The sequence below is a fragment of the Lissotriton helveticus genome, chromosome 1_2, assembly GCF_964261635.1.
Source record: "Lissotriton helveticus chromosome 1_2, aLisHel1.1, whole genome shotgun sequence".
Taxonomy (NCBI): Eukaryota; Metazoa; Chordata; class Amphibia; order Caudata; family Salamandridae; genus Lissotriton; species Lissotriton helveticus.
Genome location: NC_136058.1, coordinates 184,325,817 through 184,350,072, shown reverse-complemented (window position 1 = coordinate 184,350,072; position 24,256 = coordinate 184,325,817). Strand labels below are relative to the sequence as shown.

At 42.1% G+C, this 24,256-nt stretch overlaps 1 protein-coding gene across 2 annotated transcripts in view; it reads right to left on the bottom strand.

Annotated features, from left to right (window-relative positions):
- Positions 1-601: 601 nt before the first annotated feature.
- The window catches only part of EPS15 (epidermal growth factor receptor pathway substrate 15), an 883,486-nt gene continuing 859,831 nt past the window's right edge, over positions 602-24,256 (bottom strand). For both annotated transcript variants that reach the window (XM_078670831.1, XM_078670841.1), the window contains one exon: positions 602-2,630. In XM_078670831.1, the coding sequence (XP_078526957.1) occupies positions 2,484-2,630 (147 nt within the window). In that variant the 3' untranslated portion in view covers positions 602-2,483. The remainder of the gene's footprint in view (positions 2,631-24,256) is intronic.

Genomic DNA, 24,256 nt, shown 5'->3' with positions numbered 1-24,256 from the left:
AGCTAAAAGCTATCATACAGGGTCAAATAAATAAAAAATTACTGCCCAGAGGTAAAGTACTCTATTGAAGGCTATTTGGTGAATTCTTTGCTTCAGCGCTTTGAGTAATGTAACTCAACATCTCAGAGTATGCAGTCTGTAAGAATTATGTATGCAAAAGACCATGGATTGAGAATACTTAAAATGTGCCTATAAAGTTGTAATGAAACAATATCAAGGTTTAAATACCGACCTGCAGGAATATAGCCTGCCGAAAAGTATACAGCTATATCAACAAGGTAAGTATATGTGAGTAAGTGTAGATTTACCATTCTTAACTCTACAGTTACTAACCTTGAAAATATGGCTGTCATCATGGTTAAAGATTTGGAGTTAATAGTTATAGTAGCCTAACCTATCCAAACTTACCTCGATAGCATAGTGGCAGCCAATATTCATGTCGGTAATACTGACAGACAGCCACTATGAAGCAATCCGGTTTCTTTCAGAAAAGATGCCCAAGTGGAATCCAGCAAGGCATTTTTCACTCTAGACCGGTCACAATGTTAATGTTTATATTTGTTTTAATTGTCTGCTTGAGGCAAATGAACCAAGACTAAAATTGACAATTTCCATTTTATTTGTTACTTACATTTTATCTTCATAATTACAGGGTATAGTTAGATTATTTTAACATACAAATAAAGGCTATTAACAAAGTCTACACCACCAGAACAACTTTTAAAAAGCCAGTTAAAATTGTATTTAATTAATGGTATTGATCACACACCAGTGGTTCAATTTTAATTCTTCAACACTGGATTTGAAGAATGTCAAAAGTCAGTAAAATGAAATAGAACATCAAATTACTCAAAACTCGTATCGTTCAGCAGAGGTGAGCATGAATATAATATGTACACATTTTAATATATTGGTCCACCGTGTATACATTTTCAACACAAGTTAAGAATCTATAAAGTCCAGTAAAAGAGTCAAGGTTAGTATACACAGTACATTTACATTATGAATATAAGTTATTGATATGTATTAATACTTGATAAGAGGTTTCCCTTTACATTGAAAATCTTGTAAGCAGCTTTTTGTTTTCTTTCTGCTGTACAAAAAGAATGATCCTCTTCCCCAGAACTACGTGAACCGATGCGGACGATCATCTCTTTTAGCAACTTCCCACATTAGTGGTATTCACATTAGTATCCTTTAGAACAGGAACAATATAGTCAAACAGATGCAAGTGCTTGCAGTTTGCCCCAGACTACACTAGCGAGGTCTTTCTAGGTTTGAAGAGTCAGGGCATTAAATCAAACTACATGGGCGACTGATGAGTTTCATATTTTCTAACATTATGGAAAAAAGAGATACTGACTAGAGCACTTGTAAAATAATGGAGATTCGGTAGATTTGGTGTCAATAAAGGACAATAAATTAATTTGGTTTATCGAACAGTAAACAATTAACTTTAAAATTGTATCAATCACGGAATGATTTGAGTGGTTACAAAAAACCTCCATTCAGGGTGCATCTGATAGTTTATGTCATTCTAAACTTTGCATAATCATAGATCACATTCATTATCAGCATGTTTAATGCACTAGTCGTGCCTACTGCAAACCAGGTCAGCCTGTAAAGTGCCCAGGAAAGTTGTGCATTTCTCAGGGCAGATAGTTCCCAAGTAGCAAGGCAAGCACAGGTTTAAACAAACCATTGTGAAGATACACAATGTAGCGTATAAGGTTTGTCAAAAAATAGTTCAAAATTACGCAAAAACAGAATGAATGAACCAACCCTGCTGTCAAACGTTGCGAAAGACCTGTAAATAGCATACCAGACAATTTTGTTTGTGGGCACCCAGCAAAAGAGTACAAGACAAATTCCAAGTCGAATCCCAGAGCATCTATTCCATTTAAAGAGAGAATATAGATTTACATATATAAAATAAAGCACTGTACATTTCCAGGGTTAGTTTTTCACCTGGTAAATAAAGAGCACATTTTTTTTTAAAAAGTCGTTATGTAAACCAAACATGATTGTGTGTGGATAATGTGAGAAAAAGATAGGCTCTTTATTCTACCTACATTTTAAAATCATATTTACAAATATTAGAGGAAATAACCTATTACTTCCAATTTTGTGGATAGTGGGAAAAATCTCAAGTTAAACTGCTTTAGCTTTTTAACACAGGTACGGACATATTTAGAACAATTTTCCTTAAGAGGGTCCTTCACCCTGAGTCAGGGTCACAGCTCATATTCTCTGCCTGATCACCCTAGAACATTAAATGAAGCTTAGAGAAAATATCAAATGCACATGGGTTTCCTACAAATTGGGATGACACTAAAAGTAACAACTCCGTTATAGTCATGTCCTTTTGAAACATTTTGTTCACAGGTAGCCTTCACGAGTAAATAATATACTTTAAATATCTTGAGCTTTCAATGATAGGCACCACACAACTGATGTAAGAAAAACAGCATTGTCCTAGTTCTTCATGCTTCCGACACCTCAGATTTACTGAGTGCTATTGCCAGCTCCAAGTCTTCCTGCTCCTGCTGAGTTAGCCTGGCAAGTCTCTCCTTCTCTTCTCTCTCACTTTCCCTCTTAGCCCATTCAATCATATCGTCTTCAGTTGGATACTGCAATTTGAAAAGAAACATTTCTTGGACTAAACACTGGGGAACATTGTTCATATTTCATACTTTGCATCTTACATGCTAAATGTTTTACAATATTAAATGCAATATTAAATCAATTTACAAGATGGACTATTATGTTAAGCCAAACGGGCTACTTCTTGAAAGCAGAGAAAGATCTTGTCAAATGCCATAAAACCAGCATGGTATTGTCCTCAATCATTAAATAGGTAGACTAGTGGTCTTACTGTTTTGCAAATACCACATTCTTTAATTTTTACTGTCCACAACAGCAAATGATCTGATGGATGATGGGTGTTAGGAAAAAATAACATAACATAACATGAATTACTTGTAGCAAAGAGAGACAAATCAACATTTAAAATTAGTGATTTATTGAGATTAGCATTTGTGTTTTTAACAATTCATATTTTTTAGTTGAAAATCCGCAATTTTGCATTCTTAGGTCAGCCCTTCCATGCAAGTGATAAACAATCTATTATTCCATGCTAGGAAATTGTCTAACTCACACAAAAGAATTGGAAGAATGAAGCAAAGAGGCTGATAATCAAGTCCGCAAGTGCTCTTCCACGCTTTTGATATTGTCCAAGAAGAGAAAATTCTAAAAAAGGCACTGAAGTAGAAAAAATGCAGTGAAGTCCAATCTAGTTTAGAGTTGAGTACGCGTTTCCCACAAAGAACCCAAATGGAACACCAGGACTTCAATACCTCAAACACGTCCCCTTAACAGCTCTGTCCCAATTGTCAATGATGTTCTACCTGAATTCCGGAATGGGGACCCATCACTGGTGCCAGTCTAAACTGTGTTCATGAATCATGGCTTCAGAGTTTTGCTGTGTTCTATGGATTACACGTTCTCTATTGCAGGGAAGAAAAATTAAAGGTAGTAGATCAAAGGCGTGACCTGCAGTGTGTGCGGTTTTGTTGCTGGACTGAGAAGACGGCAGTTTTTCCTAATAAATTGTCTGCGAGTTGAAGTGAAATGGTTGCAGAGGTAGGAATCTCCAGGGGAAAATATTTTCACAGGACTGCAGAGTTGAGTGGATTGATGTAAATGTACCAATCTTCAAAGGTTCTTAATTGCGGGGTTGGTATATTAGTTAGCATCTTAACTTTTTATTAAGGGAAATGTTCAGAGTTGCAAAGTGGGTAAAACAATGATGGTATGGAATGCAGTACATTCCATCACTTTGTTGTTTATTGCCATAGATGCGACAGACATGCCCAGGCGAGGATCCTGTGCTCACACTGCAATAGGAATTGAGCTACGCCTCACTATCAAACCCTAAAACTGTTCTTACTAGAGCAGGAACAAGACTGATTGGCAAATGGCTTGTCTATGTCTAGAGTGGCAAAGAAGGCAACAACAAAAAAGGATGTTATAGAATGTGGCACGAGCGATCGCCAGCATTCAAAGTGGTTTACTGCAGAGTTTCTATGTAGCATTTAAATGCTGAGAATGTTAGAGAGGATGTGTTTGTATTCAAATTGAACAGTGCCAGGCTGTTTTCTGTCAGCCTGGCACTGACCCAGTGCCAGGCTGACAGAAAACAGAGTTTGAGGGCTCTGTTACCTGCTTTGGCTCCAAAGAGAATGACTGTAGATACAAAAGGGTTCACCGTAGAGCACATACTATTCTGCATAAAAGCAGTTCTGGATCGCCTATAGCTTTATCACTGAATGTAAAACAAATCAAAATAGCGTTACCTTTTTAAGCCAAAGCAGGTTGAAGGAAACGGGATTCTCATTAGTAGCAACATAAATCTAGATATATGAAAGACACTTTTCTTTAATGTGGGTATGTGTTTTGAATTACATTTCTGACTTCCTTAGCCCACATTTGAATCTAAATTGTCTCATCACTACTAGGTGTCTACTAGGGGTTCTACTAATACTCAGTGACCAATTTCTCAAGGATGAAAGATGAAGTCAACATGACAGGATTAAAATCTTTGATGATGAAATTAAACGCATATCTGCAGCAAATCACAAGGACAACACAATGTCTATTTTATTAAGCCTCAACATGATTACCCATATGTTGCAGACATAATCCTGCGATAAGTGCTCAGAATTTTACAGAATAAAGGTACCCCTGTGGGAGTTTTAGTAATAGGGATCCCCTCTCTATGGCGTTCGTAAGTGGATATTTGTGTTCCATGCAGCAGATGTATCTTAAGCGGGCGGGGGATGCCAGGAGAGCTTGCTGAGCTCTGGGCAGGGGATGTACAAAAGAGAAAACATCTGGCACACATACGTTGCACCACAAACAATATTGCAGAGTAAGGCAACTATTTACCCTAGCAAGTATACAATACTGACAGTAGAGTATTAAAAAAGTATTTATTACTCTACCTACTGGAGGAAATTCGGACCAGGAAAAATGCACACACATTTACACACTTGCCTTGTCTGGTAAATAGTACGGAGCTTGCACCAATAATCACAATCAGTGATTCCAAAGATCAAATGTTGAGGCCTGTTTGTGTTCTTGGTGATGTGTGACTGTGGACTACTCACAGACTGCCGATGGAGATAAGAGGTCCTGGAAAGGCTAAGGCCCAGCCTTGCATTGAAATAGGCCATGTTTTGGGAATGTTAAGCCACTGAAAGGCTGAAAATGCTGAGCAAGCAGTCCTCCGCATTGGTGAGTAAAGCTTGCAGTAGCAGAAGAACGTCTTTATGCAATATGTTTAGGTATCTGTGCTATCGCATAACAAAGGATGGGGCAGGACCTGTGATGCAGCAACAAGCTGCAACAGTGTCTGGGCTGACAGCAGGGCTTTAAGTTATAAACCATGGATCAAAGCACATCAAACATTGTCTTTAGTACTTAAAATAACAATGACGACCCCAAGTGGAAACACATAAATAACTAACAATGACGACCCCAAGTGGAAACACATAAATAACTGTCATTACAACAATTCAAAGTGGATCATGACACCATATCTGTATTCCAAAAGGGTAAACAATGTCTCTGGCATGGTCCCATCGCCCTGAATTATCGAAACAATGTTGGGAAAAGGTTGAATATGCTTACACTTTGTAAAAGCAGGTGGTGTTTGCAAACTGAATGATCAAGTAACCACTGGTCACGCCGTATCAAGTAGATCGCAACCATGTCCATGGTCTCCAATTTGGTGGGGTGTGCAGTGGTAGGCAATTTAATGCATGCTGAGATGAGCCTGCTCGTTCACAGATACCTTGCAGCAGTGGATAGTAGCAGCAGCAGCGAAAGACCGCACCTAATGGCCCAGCGAGAACGCTCCAGGGTCTTGTCGACTGGATCCTTCAGGGAGTGGGGGGGATGTCATAATCCCCTCCACTCCTTCGAGAAGGAGGAGAAGGAATCAAGCAGTATATTGAATGCACCATCTAACCTAAAGAACCATTGATAGCATATATAATTAAATAATAAGGCTTAACGAGGACAACCATAGCTCAAGATAGCTAGGAGCAAGGGAATACATTATTAGAGAAGCCCATTCAAATGCCAGCACTTGAGGACTGTCGGGTCCCTCCCCTACCCTTTGAGGGAAATCCAAGCTCAATGAAGCTCTTGACTCAATCAACGCAGCATGACATTTGATGAGGGGAGAGGGTGGATGTTGGATGTGCTCACAAGCCTCAAAGTCTTATCAGGAGATGAGGGAATTAACAGTGGGTACTGCGCCTAGCTATGTGAGGGCAGGAAACCCTCTGTTGGCAGACGACTCCTCTCCCACCCTCTCCAATTAATCAATATATATCATAACACCTACCTGGCCTTTCTGAGGTCTATAGTGCATCTATAGGGCCAAACAGAGTGTTGTCAACGGCAGATAACACAAGCTGAGTACCTCCAGCATGCCCTAACAGCAGGCACTAGTGGATGTGCAGGGAAAGCAGACTTGTGTGACCGTAGTCCTTCCTAAGCTGGGCTTCTTCTTACCACTACACATGACCCACATGTCATTTGCCTGGCCACATTAGGCCCTCATCATCAAGAGTTGTGTTTGCAGGGGTATGTGCAATGTCAGCTTGGGCGTAGATGATAACGCCATCGTCCCTCGTATGATGAAGAGGTCAGGAGCCTCCTACCGACCAGGCAGCAATGGCAGATGGGATGCAGGGGCAGCTGGGTTGAAAACCGGGCCACCTTGTTAGGCCTACATTTGGAATGGAGGCTGTGACATCCATCACAGTTTTATTTATTCCTGTTAACCATAATTTAAAGTAAATTTAAAAAACAATAATGTTACTTTTAAGCATGAACCTTGCAATGGTAACTATGCATTATACATCAGTGAGCAACAAGGCATAGCCTAGATTAAATATTTTGTGCGGTAAAACAATGGAGTTGAATTAAGTACACAGCTGAATATAGAAGAACATACCATAAACTGAACAAAGCACATGCAATTATCTAAACGTAATTCTAAAAGGATATGGCCAGCAAACAGAGGTGTGCGATAGAGGGTAGCGACTGAATAGTCAAAGCTTTTAGGAGAAGCAAATCTCAAAGAGGAAGGGATTGAAGTTCTTATGGAAAGTTAACCAGTTGAGTGAAAGGAGGCAATGCCAGGGCAAGGAGGACCAAAATACTGGATTATTACAGACTCTGGACCTTTGTGGTTGCTTAATGTGAGGAAGGATTTTCACTTAAGGTGGAAAGCTTTTTGTCTTAAAATTAAGAGCTTTGTGAATGCTCTAGTTAAAATGAAAGGAAACAAGACTGGAGAGGAGGAAGCATACGATAAAATGAAAGTACATTTGCATTATATTGTGTTTTATTTGCACTCTGGCCTTACTCGTATGCCAGTCCTTGTACCATGTTTCTTCTAGCAAATTGCTGTTGCCGTTTGACTTCGTATGTTTAGTTGAATTAATACCGAATACGTCTGCAGATATGTTTGAGAGGCATCTTTCACTTTTGTTTTTAAATAAATACTATCTTTGTGTTGTTCATTCAGGGCTGGCACCTAGAGATAATTTGGCTTCTGATGAGAGGGTTATAAACACACAAAATATTTGTTTTGAAGTCTTTGGTTGAATACTTGTTGTTTCCATATTCTTACCACACAAATATTTTTAAGAGGGGAATCCCATAATAGGTATGGGCTAAAAAAAGCCAATACGCTTACCATAGAACATAACCTGTGATATACAGTGCACGCAGACACATATCTTGGACTCTTATTACTGAAATAACAGATATTTATTGCTACCCAACTCAATGGGACTCATTTCATCAGCCTCAGAAGAATGAAATGCTGAGTGGAACCTACTGGGACTGAAACCTGTGACCATGTGGTCAATCACAAATTCCTGGAGTGGATGCATTAGTCCATCGAGCCAATGACTTGGATAGAGTCAACTAGATGCTTCTCTCTAACTCAAATATGCGTGGTGTTACAGAAGAGCTCAATGACTAATTGCATGAAGGACACGTCATTCAAGTCAATCAACAATTATTTAAAACAAACAAAATTAGAAATACGCATACAAGATTTCTTGTCTCGTCTGCTATTGTTGTATTTATTTTCTTCAGGTGACCTGCCTTTAGCCAAAACGTGGTTAGTTGTCTCTGGGAGGTATCCCTACGACTTCGTAAAGTCTAAAAGTTATACAGATACCACCACTGCTATATGATATTTTGACACAATATACATGTAAAGGATTACAGTACATGCTCTTTTACAATAAAAAAGTTCTTGGAGCACCATCCCACTCAGGGCGTATCCTGGTTAACATTATAACGTGGAAACCCATGCCGAAATGCTTTAGAAAGTTCCTATGACCATCATCTTGTAACACACGGTGTGGAACACTATCGGAGAGCCATGCACAGAGTGACGAAACTTTCATTGCTTCTAACCACAAGCACAGGAGTGCAACCTCTAGGACGTGTGTCAAGCGTAAGTGGCATACGTGGATTATGCTTGTGTATTTCCTTGTATCCCAAGTGGAAATGTGAAGGAAACTTCTCTATCCTTGATAGAGGAATAGCAAAATTATTTATCACTCATTGAAAGAAGTTTGTACCAGGTCTGTTGAAAGGATTCAGTAGTCATTCCTATATTCAGCAAATAAATCACAACAGAGGGAGGAGAAGCTGATCTCCTGCCTAGAATAAACCAGCATGGGAGGTCAATAAGTCCGCTACTTCAGAGTGTGTCTAAATCCAATATATAGAGAATGACTACAGACTTAAGTGGTTGGAACAGGGTCCGGTATTCCCTCTGTAGTGGTAAAGCGTGAGAATACGTAGATTTAGGGCATACATCAACAAAGCCACAAGTATATATTGACCCCAATGGTGCAGTAAATGGAAGTCATTGTACTTACAAATACATAAGAGTTAGGAGGTCAATAAGTCAGATTATCGAGTGTGTCTACATCAATGTGAGAAATGGCCACATCATCATTTGGTGTGAATCAGGGGAAGGTATTCCCTCTGTATCGGTGAAACGTGAAAATGCGTAGATTAGGGCATAAAAGAATGAAACCGCAAATATATATAGCCACCATTCGGTAAGGTACTTACCCAATGGTGCAGCAAAAAAGTTGCTGTGCTTTTAAATGAATAATGTTGGCAGTTGTATATACTGCCAATGATGAGCAGGGCTCGAAATAACTAGGAAGTCCCTGCAAGGACAGAGTTGTCTGAGTAAAGAGCATAAGTATACATATGGCATTCTAACAAAGTAAACTAACCCTGGTTTTAAAGTGGGTACTCAAGCAATCTAGACAAAGGTCAAAGAGGGCATACCAGAAAAGTTAAAATGGGTATGTCGATAAACTTTAGAAAGTGACAAAGTGTAAATAATACGTTAAGCATATGAGTACGACAAATGCTTAAGTCACTGATAAGATAATGGGCAAACTTTAGCTAGGTCTAAGTGGGTCTCAAGAGGCTGGTCACAATAAAGGAGGTTGGGCATAAACCCGATAGAGTTTTGACCGGGATCCAAATCACATATGAAATCAGCCACAATGTCTTACCTAGTACGTTCGTGAGTCTGCGTCTGAAACTGCTGCCCACGAGGATGCCGGCTACCAGCAATACACGCTGGTAAAGATCAAGGAAGGACTAAATGCAACAGTGGTTGATTCATGAGTAAAAAACAGGGTGCCATATTAAAATGGAGAGGGGCAGAATAGGAAGAAGCCTCTACTCCTAGTGCGGCCAACTATATAAGATTCAATTCAATTGCTATAAGTGCAATTGCAACAAATTGAGTAAAGAAGCATATGTGACCAAATATTAATACAGACCAGAAATACTGTCCGTAAATCGAGCAACATAGTCAAATACTGCTATTGTTAGAGAATTATAGCCATAATACGTCCATATCACATGTGGCTAAATTACTAGGACAAATACTACTGTGATGCCCAGAAGGAAGTGGTTGTATAGGAAATAGGTCAGGTACCCTACCCAGCCTTAAAACGGCAACATCTTAGGGTTGTGTTATGTTAAGCAGAAGCATTCAGTGTCTCTTGAGTAAGTCTAGATAGAAAAGACAAGGGCCGTACTCCAAAGAGCAGGTTTGAATAGGAAATCAAGTCTATCTGTAGGTGACTATTATATCAATGTCCCCCGGTGTTAGAAAAAGGACCAAATAGCTTTGAGGTATACCGGCCCTGAAAGCACAGTGTGATCAGGTATAAGAGACCAGAAGCCGGTGTGCAGAATCTCTAAGGTTGTTTTTAGATTGAAATGCCAGGTCCGAAGTCATGCAAAGTTCACATAAAGTTGTCAATATGAGAAGTGCCAGATAATGAGTCCTGGTTCAGGACTTATAGTTGGCCTTGATCAGCAGATCAAGTCGTGTCGTACTAGTATGCCTACCAAGATTGTGGCCCAAAAATGCTATGAAATTAGCAATTCCTCTATCAGGGATAGAGATAAAAGTTTCCTTCACATTTACATTTGAGACAGGGAAATACACATGCATAATCTATGTATGCCACTTATGCTTGACACACACCCTAAAGGTTGCACTCACGTGCTTGTGGTTAGAAGCAATGAGTGTTCTGTAACTGTGCATGGTTCTCCGGTAGTGTTCCGCACCATGTGTTACAAGATGATGGTCATAGGAACTTTCTAAAGCATTTCGCATGGGTTTCCACGTTATAATGTTAACCAGGTTACGCCCTGAGTGTGATGATGCTATAAGAAATTCTGAATTGTAAAAGAGCATGTACTGTAATCCATTGTATGTATATTATGTCAGTATATCATATACCAATGGCGGTATCTGTATTACTTTTAGCCCTGACAAAACTGTAGGGATACCTCCGAGAGACGACATGTTGGCTAAAGAAAGGTTACCTGAAGAAAATAAATACAACAATAAATGACAAGAAAAGAAATCTTACGCTTATTACTATTTTTTTTTAATAACTCATGATTGACTTGAATGGCGCGTGCTTCATACAATTAGTCATTGTCTCTCCATCTCAGGATTGTAGCAGGGGAGTAGGGTGTATCTTCCAGTTATGGAATGCACCGCGGGGGAAAACCCTGTTCTGTAAAACATATGTGATTACTATATGAGTGCTTGATACCTCACAAACACCCAGTTCTGTAATTGGTTACATAAGAGCTCATTAGAGCAAATCTTGTTGGTTTTTTGCCCCAGCAAAGAAAACTGCTAAACCGACATAAGTAAGAGACTTGCAAATGGCTACACTTAGACAGAGGAGCTTATTCACAATGATACTTTTAAACATGTAGATTTATTCATGTACAAATCTATTAGTGCAACTAGGAGTAACTTTACACTTTTTTGCTATTAAACATTTCAGAGTGCTATGTTACTCCTAGGTGTAGACTTGCAAATCTCCATACCCTCTCCATACTCTTAATTTTTTTTACAAGTAGACAGATCTTCCTATGGTAAAGTACAGTCAAATGTATTAATCTTTATTAAACACAAAAAAGAAATATTAAAACAATTCTAAAATATTAATATAGAACAATTGTATATTTTTTTAATCTAGAATTAATGAACATGTTACCTACCTTCGGTAAGGCTCTTTCTGGTGGTAATTTAACTGCAGATTACTCACTGCTCCCACATGCTGTCGCAAGTAAGCGTCACCTCTGCGTATCAACATCAGTTTCTTTCATGACACTGTGCCCGCCCTAAAACGCAAAGTCATACCATAATCAGAGATATCAGTGTGCAGGTGTCTAGTTTGGAACCTTTTTAGATGGGAAGAGAAACCAGCCACAGACTGGGGAGGTGGAGGGCAGTGAGAAATCTACAATTAGATAATGTAACCCAGAGAAAGTGCGTTACAGAAGGTAATTTGCTCTTCTGGTGTATATTCTAACTGCAGAATGCTCACCTTAAGAAAAGATACCAAAATTGTAGAATGGCTCAGACCAAAAAGACTTGCAGGACCAAACAGCCAAAATGCCATTCCAGTCGGACCTGGCTATCAATGCACTAGCATTTCGACAAAGTATGCACTGATGCCCAAGTTGAGGCCTGACAGATGTCAGCTTGGAGTCCACTCACATGATGAGCCGAAGTTAACACGACCAGCTACACAAACCTTGGAATCAGGAGACATAATTGCCAGCTGTCCATTGATTCAAATGAAGTGCACATGAGGAAGGTGAGGACCAAATTGAAGTCCCATTGTAGAATCACAAAGGACGTTTGGGGGAAGCATGTCAAACCTTTGAAAAACCTCATCACAACAGGTCCTTTATATGCAACCTTGATAATGAGGAAAGAGCACTGATACGGATATTGATATGTATGCCAATAGATAGTGTAGGATATATGGAAGATTGATTACTCCAATCATCACGAGTAACTGTGATTCTGTGTACTAAATGTAGTACCGAGTGTAACAATAATGAAGAACTGATAGGAACAACAGGGTGTATGTCAGTATAAAGCTTATGATCAATAGATGGTATATATATATATAAAAACGCTAAGATCAGTGGAGAAGATATAGTCACAATAACACTGTGAAACCAACTATAAAATAAGAATGTATGAATGCCAGTAGAACAATAGTTAACTGAATAAAACTATACACTGCATTAGACGGCTCAATGATAAAAGTGGGGGGTTGAGCCTAAACCAATGTGGTTAACGTGGAAGGTTGAATGTATGAAGTGATATAAGTGGGACTACAAATATTATAGATAGAAAAGGAGATGATTTAGCTCAATAATACATATATTAAAGGATGTTTAAAATGTACTGTAATGATTCTGAAAGAACTTTTTTATATTTACAGCTGCATATGTTGTTTTTTAACTGTCCTGAGGAAGGTGGTGCGCACAGCAGAACCCACCGAAACGCGTCGACAACTACCCTTTCTGGTTTTTAATTAATTGTTTATGTAATTGTTTTATAGTGGTGCAGATAATACTGTATGGAACTTACAAATGTGATTATGTGAAATGTATAAAATGTAATATAGTCAATGAATGAGCTATATGATAAAATTAGAAAAAAGACGATGCTCATACTGACTAAATATGTTAGTGTATAATATTTTTATTAAACTGAATGTAAAACGAACACTGGTTGTTGTATAGTTGAACATCTCTTTTATATTTTGTGGTTCTACTTATACCCGTGTATGGAGTAAATGCAAATGGATGTTAAGGGTTCAGTTTGTGAAAAGAGTTGAGTCTGATACAATAGGAACTACAGAAAAATTCCAGGGGAACGCTTTTTGTTTTAAATTTGTGATTGACCCAGTTCCCTTTGGCTGAAGGGTTACTCTCTTGTATTGTCTGAGTTTTGAACAGGGACAGCTGGCCTGGCAAATGTAAAAAGGGCTAACAAATATCCTTTGATATGCCCACAGCAAGTCCTTGCTGGGCTAATATAAAAGAAACAAGACATCCAACAGTTTTGTCGGTGAAGTGTTCGTATTGTGGGTGCCACACCATGCCAGTAAATACTCCTAGACTTTGTAGGATGACGCCTGGCACCAGGGATGACATTCAAAACCTCGAGAAGAGGGTTCACACAAAGTCAACTGTCGCAGCTCAACCCCCATGCATGGAGTTGCATATTGGGCAGGTTTTGGTGCTGAGCCCCAGCCTGCTGCTGCAGCAGGAGATTCTCCCAAAGTGGTACTCTGATTGAAGGACAGATGCTCACACTTTCCTTGCCCAGTTCAGAGTCACTAGGAGGAGTTGGGCCTGATCGTTCCTAATCTTCAGAACTATGGGAAGGAGAGGCAGTGGTGGAAAGGCATGCAGGAGACCCGTGCTCCATTCTATCTAGAATGTTTCTAAGAGAAAGAGCCTTCTTGGAAAATCTAGCATGCTAAAATCTTTGACAGTGCACATTCTTGATGAAGAGAAAGTTCTAGCCAGGATTCACTCAATTTCTAGGAGGCTTCCTGTGCTGCCTCAAGATTTAACCACCACTTGTGATCCACCAGCTGTTGACAGCTGAGTTAGTCCACCCTGTTGTTCAAAGATCCCACCAGATAGTTCATGATCAGGGACATGCCCTGTTGCTGCAGCCAAGTTAAGAGGCAAGAGCCTCCTGACAGGAGCCAGGATCCCACTCCACCCTGCTTGCTATAGTACCTCATGGTGGTGTTGTCTTCGAGTACATGAACAATCCTCCCATTAATGGATGGTAGGAAGGCTTTCAGTAGCAGACGAATGGCTCGTAACTCCAACAGTTTGAAATAGAGTCAGGTCTCCACCGGTGACTAAAGGCCTCTGTACTCCACCACTCCCAGATAACGTCCCCAACCCAGCAAGATACATCCATCACCACAGGCAGCTACGGATGGGGCAAGGTAAGTGGTCTGCGGCTGGTCAGCTGTGGTTGAGCATCCACTACTGCAGGTCTTTTGCAGTCTATTCTGAAACCTGGATGGAATCTGAGAGGCTCCCCTGGCACTGAGCCCAGGCCCACCTAGACTTCAGGTTACAATGCAGAGCCCACATATGCCACCTGGCATCGACAACTAGGAGAATACAGGACGCTAAGCAGCCCGGGAGCATTGGAACCACTCATCAAGAGCCAGGCCTGGGGCTGATACACCAGGATCGCAGCCTAAATGTCCTTGACTAGCTGTGGTGGAGGGAAGGCCTGAAGTTGCACCGTGTTCAGTATGGCTCCTATGAAAGATGGCATATGTACACCTGTACAGAGTTGGTGCTGCAACCTTGCAAAAACACACGAATCTTCGAAAAGCGCACACGCTACAAAGACTGCATCTACCATGATGCTCCTGGGGTTCACCCGGTGGTGGGTGGAGTCGGAGTGCGACCTTAGACTTTTCAGTACACCTGTACATAGGCTATCTGTGACTTGAGCACGTGGATAGAGAACCCCAATGTCAAGAGGTTCGACCTCATGTTGAGGTGATCTACGGCTGACTGTAGCAACCACACTTTAAACACCCAGTCACTGCGCTAGGGGAAAACTGGAATCCCCAACCTCCAAAGATGTGCAGCAACCACTGCCATCACTTTTGTGAAAACCCAATGAGCACTGGTGAGGCTGAAGGGAAGCATAGCCAACTGAATGTGAATCTATGAAAGTTACCAATATTGGAGAACTACAGTTACAGGTAAGTAACTTGTTTTCTTACTCTACTATTGGAACTTGCATACGTTCACATGCTTGAATCAGAGTAGCTAGCAGTAAGTAGCAAATTTTATTGAGCCTGAAACGGACATAAGCCAGAATGCGACTTGAAACTACACCATACATATGCTTCATCTTAAAATTCTTAGGTATCGCATAGCCTAGACATATTCTTTGATAATAACAACAATGTCTGTTCATCTTAAAATATGACCAGAAATAACCAGTTACAATAAAATGTGAACATGCAATGCATATAGGAAGGAGGGATAGAAAAGAGGGCTCACCTCCACTGGAAAAGGTTTCTCAGCACTGCTTGTCCCACAGCTACATCCTTATCCGCGGCTGCATCCAGGTAGTAATGTCTGGTGAAGGTGTGGGTACTCTTCCAGGTAGCCGTCCTGCAGATATCCTGGACAGGTACTCCAGCAAACAAAGCAGTCGAAGTGGACACTGCTCTCGTAGAATGAGCATAAACTTGTGCATTCAACAGCATCCCTGCCGCCTGATGCCAATATTGGATTGCACTGGAAATCCATCGGGTAATTCCCCTTTTGGATAGAGGAAAACTCTTCCTGGGTGCACTAAAAGACAGCGCTGCGATGAGTAGCGGAAAGGTTTTGTTCTTTGCAAATAGAATTTGAGACAGCGCTGGACATCTAGCGTGTGGAGAGCGCTTTCCGCTGCAGAAGTTCGTTGAGAAAAAAAACTTTTAAGAATTAGAGGCTCATTCAAATGAAAGTCTGATGGCGCCTTGGGTATAAATTTCGGATTAGTTCTGAGGACTTTCCGGTCCTCCTTGAACTGCAAGTAAGGTTCCTGTATGGTGCGAGACTGTAGTTCCCCAACTCTTCTGGCTGAAGTTAGTGCTAGCAAAAGAGCTACCTTCCACGATAAAATGTTTAGATACGCTCTGTGAATGGGTTCGAAGGGTTGCTTCATTAGTTGAGATAATACAATATTTCGTTGCCAGAGAGGTGGTGGAGGCCTCACTGGAGGAAAGGTACAAAATATCCCCTTCATGAATTGTTTGAGGATTCTCTCAGACCACAACAATGGTCCCGTGGAAGTTCTTCTGTAATGTGATATAGCGGCTAGATGCACTCTTATTGATGCAGGAGCTAAACCAGATTTTGCTAAGAGCAGAATAGATGGGATAATCTCATGCGCTGCCGATCTCAGAGGATGAATATTAAACTCCTGTCACCATATACAGAACCTTTTCCATTTCATCCTGTGTATCTTGTTTGTACTTTCTGCCCTGGCATTTGACAAGATATCCTTGCATTCAGATGAAATATTTAAATGTTGAAATTCACAGTGTTCAGGAGCCAATCCGCTAAACGTAGTGATTTCGGATCTGGATAAAGTACTTGTCCCTCGGATATCGTCAAGAGTGAAGGTATTGGGCGAAGGCAGCAGAAGCATTACAGTGAACCAGTGTTGTCTGGGCCACCATGGGGCTATCAGGATCATTCTGCACGGTTCCCTCTTGATCTTTGTAAGAATGCGTGGTGGGAGGGGAATTGGAGGAAAAGGGTAGGCAAAGATGCCTGACCATGCCATCAAAAACGCATCACCCCAAGACCCCCGTTGGTGAAGCCAACTTGCGAAGAACCAGCCTTTTTTGTTGCGGGCTGTCGCAAAGAGATCCACTGTTGTTTTTCCCCACCGTAGGAAGATGTCCTCTAGATTTCCCTGATTGATCTCCCACTCGTGGCAGGTTGATTTGAGCTTGCTCCGAGTGTCGGCCTTGACATTCTGATCACCCGGAAGATATTCCGCTTTCAGAGATATTCCATTTTGAACTGCCCATTTCCATATTTTCTGGGCTTCCTGAGACAGGGAGAGCGATCTCGTACCGCCCGGTTTGTTGAGATAATGCACTTCCGTTGTGTTGTCTGTCCTGATTAGTACAGCTGAGCCTTGTATTCTCGGCAGGTAAGCCAGCAATGGTAATCCGACTGCCCTGAGTTTCAGTAGATTGATGTGAAGTTTCTGTTCCTGTAACTTCCAACGACCATTGACCTTGAGGTCTTGAAGAATAGCACCCCAACCTTCTAGGGATGCATCAGTGGTAATAACCAGAGGAGCTGGTTTGGCAAGGAAGGAAAGGCCGACTGAGATATTTCGTTGTTGGGTCCACCACACTACTGCTTGAACCATGGCCGGTTTGATTGCAACAATGTCGTTGAAGGATCCCACTGCCTGACACCATTGTCGATCCAGTTGTTCCTGCAACGGACGCATCCCTAATCGACAGAAAAGAACAAGAGGGATGCAAGAGGACATTGTTCCTTGTAGTGACTTGTAACGGTGTACTGAAAGACACTTTCTTTTTGTAAATGCCTGGGATAGAGAGATTAACCTCTGTTGTCTCTCCATGGAAGGAAATGCCTTGTTTATTGTGGTGTCAAGAATCGCTCCCAAGAACGTGATGTTCCTCGCAGGATGGAGGATGACTTTTCCGTGTTCAGAGTCAGGCCCAGCTCGGCAAACAATTCTACACATGCCACTGTTGACGACTGAGCTGATGTTCGTGAAGGCACTTTGATTAACCAGCTGTCCAGGTAAGGAAACACCTGGTGTCTGTTTCCTTAGAACAGCCGCCACTGGAGCCAGACATTTTGTGAAAATGTTTGGGGCGGATTTGAGGCCGAACAGCAGTACCTTAAACTGGTAATGGCCTCCGGCTACAACAAACCAAAGATACTGCTGTGGGAAGGAAGAATGTGGATGTGGAAATACGCATCCGGCAAGTCCAATGTGGTCATATGATCCCCTGGGTTTAAGAGTAGCAGAATGTCTTGGAGGGAACCTATCTGGAAGGACTGCTTTTTGAGATAAGTATTTAGAGTTCTCAGATCCAGAATAGGACGCCATTGACGAAAAAAAATTTGGACTAGGAAAAAACAGGAATAAAATCCCCTTTCTCTCTGGGAGATTGGCACCGGTTCTATTCCTCCCTTTCGGAGCAGTGTCTGAATCTCCAAGCGCATCGGATGCAGATGTTTGACCCCTTGACGTGTCGGATGAGTACAAGGAGGAATTTGAAGAAACCCTAAAGTATGTTCAAATTGGATTAGATTGAGGACCCATCGGTCCATAGTTATCTTTTGCCAATGATGAAGATGATAGGAAATTCTTCCACCCAGGGGAACTTCTGGAGGGGAATGGATAAATGTAGCTGGAGTCTGAAGGTTGTCATTGTCTTCGCGAGTTGTCCTTTCCTTGACGACCGCCTCTTCCTCTACGGGCAGATTTTGAGTAGTTCCCCGCCTGTCGTTGACCATACTGTTGTCGGTATGGCTGAGAAGATGTAGAGAAGGAACGGTATCTGTTCTGTTGCTATCCCCCTCTATATGATTTTTGGCCTCTCCCTCTAGCTCCTTGAAAGGGCACCTTTCGGTACTGCAGTGTCCTCAGGGCCTTCGCAGTATCTGTATCCTTTTTGATACTCTGTAGTGCATCGTCAACATGTTTTACAAATAAGGCTTCCCCATCGAATGGGACCTCTGGTCTAAAAGCTGTTGCTCTAAGCCATCCTTGACGGCGCAACACCGCCGCCCCTCCAAGCGATCTGAAAGCCGCGGTAGCGATGTCCATTGCGCATTCAATTACTTCATCCGCAGCCCTTTCTCCCTCCAGAAGGATCTTTCTGACCTCCTGCCTACTATCCTCAGAAATCAGATCTGTATAAGGCGTCAGGTCACACCACATCTGCCTATCATATCTGCCCAGAATGGGAAGGGCATTTGCAGCTCTGACCAGAAGAGCGGACATGGAAGAAAATCATTTTACTGCATTATCCTAGGGTCTACCCTCTTAGGCAGGAGGCGTTGCAATAGGAGCGGACAGATTTTAGGACTTCTGCTGAGCAGCTTGGGAAATGACAGAGTCCAGTTTAGGATGGCCCACTAGACAAGCTGGAGCATCCCCTGGAGCTTTATATTTCTTCTCCAGTCTGGTGAGTACTGGTGTGATCATCGCCAGTGTCCTCATGACCTTAAGGCGTTCCTCCCAAACATGGCTAATGATAGGGATAGCTCTAACTGATTTCTTGTATGGTTCCTTGAAATCATATAAGAAAACACTCCGTCTGGGTAGGTGACATCGGAATTTCAAATCTCTTTGCTGCTCCTTCCATCAAATTATGGAATCTGCCGATGTCCTCTGGCGGTGAATCAATTGGCACCGGAGAGGGAGGAGGCGGCGAAGGAATAAGGTTGTCATCCCATTCCTTGTTAGGGTGCGTTATCTCACTCCTCTTGGTCATCATCCATGGTGACTAGATCCTGTTGAGGCATTGGCTGAGGTGATCTTGGCAAGGGCAGTAACTCCCTGCTTCTAACTGGAGTAGCTGGAATGGAGCGTGGGAGCGGAGCAGCTAAAGGCACCTTTTGAGATGCAGGAGTTGGTGGGAACCTCTTTCGGTAGTTCGCCAGCATAAACTGCAGGTCCATCAATAAGGAAGAAGGCATGCTAACCATCTCTTCCTTGTAACCTTGACAATATTGTTGTTGTGGAAGTTATTGATACTCCCCGTATTCCCCCTCAAAGTCATCCTCCTGACACTTCACATGTAATTGTGAAGGGCTACTCGCATAGCCAAAACGGCCTTCATCATCCTCCTCTGAATCCTGCTCTTCAAACAGGTTTGATGGTACAAGAGGTGTAATCTTGCTTGCTGAGGTGATTTCCGGTGTAATCCTCCTCTTCCAGGCCACTTCCAACTTCTCCGGTGTTTTCTTTTCCCCTCGTCGACGAGGCAGTCCACGAGATCGCCGACAATACAGTAGTCGATGCAGCCGTCTACACCAACAGCAGTGCCTTATCCATCGTTGACGTAGTTACCGTCGTCGAAGCAGTCGCCATTGTCGATAAAGTAGTCGTCGACGATACAGGCGTCAAATCCATCGTCGATAGTGACACAGTCGACGGAGAGCCATCAGTCCCAGGCCGTGAAGGCTTCTTTGGGATTAACTTCACCTCAATCTTCGTCGACGATGAAGTCCTTTTCGTCCACGATCCCGTTCACGATCCAGATTTCGCTGATTTTACCTGATGAGGCATTGAGGAAGGCTTCTTGAAGGATTGTCAGACCTGTGGGGGTGATTTAGACTGCTCAGAACCTGTCTTTTTTGTAGCTTTATAGATTTTGAGAGACTGCGCCCAGAAGACCCATGAGTGGTCTTTTTGAGGGCCTTCTCAGGACGCTTCTCTGAGGAATGAGTATGAGGTGATTTCTTTCTTTTCTGAGACCTCCTAGATGAAGAAGAGGATGCCTCATCACTATCACTGGAGATAACCTCCTTTCTGGCCTTCAGCTTTTGAAGCCATATCAAAAGGCGTCCTTCACGGTCTCTTAGGGTTTTACTCGAAAAGGTACGACATACCTTACAGTGTTTAGCTTGATGGTCTGGATAAAGACAGTAAATGCAGTCAGAATGGGGGTTATCAGTGTAGAGCCTCTCCTTGGGAACAAGTGGCAAAGGCTCTAAACAAACCCTTTTTCTCCTTTCCAGACATTCTAAGGTAGAATGAATTAGTAGTCCGCAATGAAGATGATAATAGCAGCTGAACTTCACAGCAAAAGGCTGCAGGGAATGGGCTGACTTCAAAGGTGCAAACTGTATCTTGGGTATCCCAGAGAGTAAAGAGTTACCCTAATCTAACCTAGATATTAAAAGGTAACTGCTATTAAAAAAATGTTAAAGGAGTAGGTGATTTTTATTAAAAATTAATAAAATGTAAAAGCACTTTGTTGCCTTCAAGCACAGATTACTAGAAATCCTTTCTGATTGATTGTATGGCTTAAATTAAGAAGAACTATATACCTTGTATAGATTTGGGGGTATTACCAAAGAGTATAGTTGACCGAAATAAAACAAAGATATTTGTGCCTCAGTAGGCACCCTTCCGTTGATAAACTGGCCCGTGCAGCGATGAGAAAAATGACCTGGTAGGGTGAGGTTTTGGGTGAATGGTCTTATATAAATCCCTGTGCTTTTGCAAAACATATGAAATTGTTTTTTTGCACTACAAAGTGCTTGAGTTAATTAAATGTGTATGTATTTGAAGCCCATGAAGTCTTTAATATTCTAAAGTTTCACAGCGGTTAATGAATGATTGGTTAAAAACAATTAAAAAGTTAATAAAGTTAGTTCAGTGATAATGTTATTTGTATTTAAAAAATCTGAGCAAGCCTATTCCAAGTCAAGAATTTCAAAACCTCCCTAGAAGTGCTTTTGGCCGAGGTATAACTGTTCGTGTTTGAAATGGTCTTTTCACAAAATATTTTTCATTTAAATGGAAATTCAACTAATTTCTCTTCTGAATCAACCTTGACTAAGCAGAGCAAAGAATGGCCAAGTTTGGCTTAAAGTCAGTTTCAATGCAGAGTTTAAGGAATAAATTAAAAAGAGAAACACACTTTCTAGTAGTCAATATGCTGATGTCGGTCACAAACATGAGGACCAGAAAGGATCTCCAACAAGGTAACAAAAGTTCAACATATGATAAGACACCTGCTGCTTTGAAAATAGCACAACCTGTCTGCAAGTCAGCGAGCATATTCCAAATTCATTTTATAAAAGCTGGGAAACAAAGGCGGTTCAGGAGTGGCATTTAAAATAACAGCCTTGAATAGATTTTTACTTTAGCTTTGTGGTTGAGCAAACTCGACACTCGCAAAAAAGTTTGATCTTTTGATAACATCATATTGTAGAACTCTGGCAGTGACTTGTTCAAATGCATCCAGTGGTTAAAACTGAAACACAAACCAGGTGCAGGAGGGACACCTACAGGGAACAACAGCATGTTGATGGATTTTCATGAGAGACCAGTGACATAGTTGAAAGCTGGGTTGTAGTTAGAAGGGCAACACGCCTCTTAGATAGCATTGTATTGTATTGTATTGTATTGGTGATTTGTAAAGCGCGTTGGTTACCCAGGGGCGTCCCAGCGCTAAAAGAAAGAGTGAGTTGTGCTGAGGAGGCTGAAGTGAGAAGCTGAGTGATTAATTAGATTGAACTTTTACTGAAGAGACAAGTTTTTAATAATTTACGGAAGGTGAGAAGGTTAGGTTCTGATCTGATAGGGAGGGCGAGGGAGTTCCAGATCCTGGCCAGGTTGTAGGAAAGCGAGCGGCCTCCACACCTGGTTTTCCTAATGCGTGGTACTGAGGCCAGGTGTGAGGTCGCCGATCTGAGTGCACGGGAAGGTAGGTAGGCTTTCACCAAGGGGGAATTAATGGGGGGGCCTGAATCCCAGTCGGATCGGTGTGCGATACACATGCTTTTAAATTCAATTCTAGATCTCACCGGGAGCCAGTGAAGATCCCTCAGTCTGGCTCTGACTGAGGTTCGGCGGGGGATATCCAGAAGGATTCTTGCCGCACAATTTTGGATGACCTGGAGTCTGTTAAGAGTAGATTGCGGGGCCCCCAGATATAGGGCATTCCCACAATCGAGACGGGAAAGGATCAGGCCTTGAATCATAATCCGTCTCGAGTGGAACGGAAGGAGGGGGAGTATTTTGCGGAGAAGTCTCATCAGCCCGAAGCAGGTGGCAGCAAGCTTGGTGGCTTGATAGTTAAAGGTTAAATTGTGGTCGAGCCAGATGCCTAAGCTCTTGATTTGCTCCTTGGGTTGCGGGGGGCTTCCTAAACAGAGAGGCCAGATGGGATCAATGGATTTCGAGATGTTATTTCCAAGGAGCATTATCTCTGTTTTGCCCCTGTTGAGTTTGAGGCAAGAGCTAGACATCCAGGCAGCGACGGCTTCAAGGCAGATATGTAATCTGTGATGAGAGTTCATGGGGGGTCCAGTGCTACCACTAGCTGCTTGTCGTCCGCGTAGGTGACGATCTTCACCCCATATGGGCGGACGACATCAGCTAGGGGGCGAAGGTAGACATTAAAAAGGGTAGGGCTCAGGGAGGAGCCCTGAGGCACTCTACAAGAGAGGGGTTTACTGGCTGAGGTAGAGTCCCCCTCAAAGACCTGGAAGGATCTGTCCGTGAGGAAGGACCTCATCCAGTTGAGTGCTGTGCCTGACACTCCTATTTTGTTAAGCTGGTGGAGTAGGATGTTATGATTGACAGTGTTGAAGGCGGCACTTAGGTCGAGTAGGACGATGGCTGTGGACCCGCCATCGTCCAAGATCCTCCGTGCCTCCTCCGTCACCGCAATCAGTGCAGTCTCCGTACCGTGGCGGGGCCTGAAGCCAGTCTGAGAGAGGTCCAGTATGTTGTTGGCTTCCAGGAAGTCAGTAAGGATGATGTTTACATGCTTCTCAAGAAGTTTGCTAAGCCATGGCAGAAGTGATATTGGTCTGTAGTTAGCAGGGTTTGATTGGTCCAGATTGGGCTTTTTTAGTAGGGCTCTGACCATTGCCTTTTTCCATGGAGGTGGAACGATGCCAGACTGGATGGAGGAGTTGAGCAGGTCTTGTATGGTGGGCGAAATCAGATGAGTTATCTGAGTGGGAACACTAGGAGGAGCTGGGTCAGTGGGCGATCCGGATTTGACCTGGCTCATGAGTAGTTCCAGTTTGGTGAGTTCTAGTGGGAGAAAACTATTGAGAGCGCAGGGGGGAGCCACCATGTGGTCTATTTCAACGGGGTCTGCGATTTGGGTGACAGTGGGGGGAAACGAGGAGTTAATGGTTTCTATTTTTTGGTGGAAAAACTCGGCTATTTCCTCGCAGTGGGTCTGAGTATTATAGTGTTGCACACTGAAGTCTGAAGATAGATCCTGGAAGTACATTGTGTAGACCCTGTAATCAATTCTGAAACAAGACTTCTTAGTCAAAACACTAACAGTAGTTAGGTGAGTAACAAGAACTGAAGCAGGATAAGAATAGATATATATTTTATTACATGTGTCTAGTATCTATCAAAAAGTAGTCATTCACAAATTAGTAAAAACAATGCAAACTAAAATAATGTACATGTTTATACACTTGATAACATTACCAACAACCAAAGGCACACCTGAGATGACAGAGTATTCCCGAAAGTACA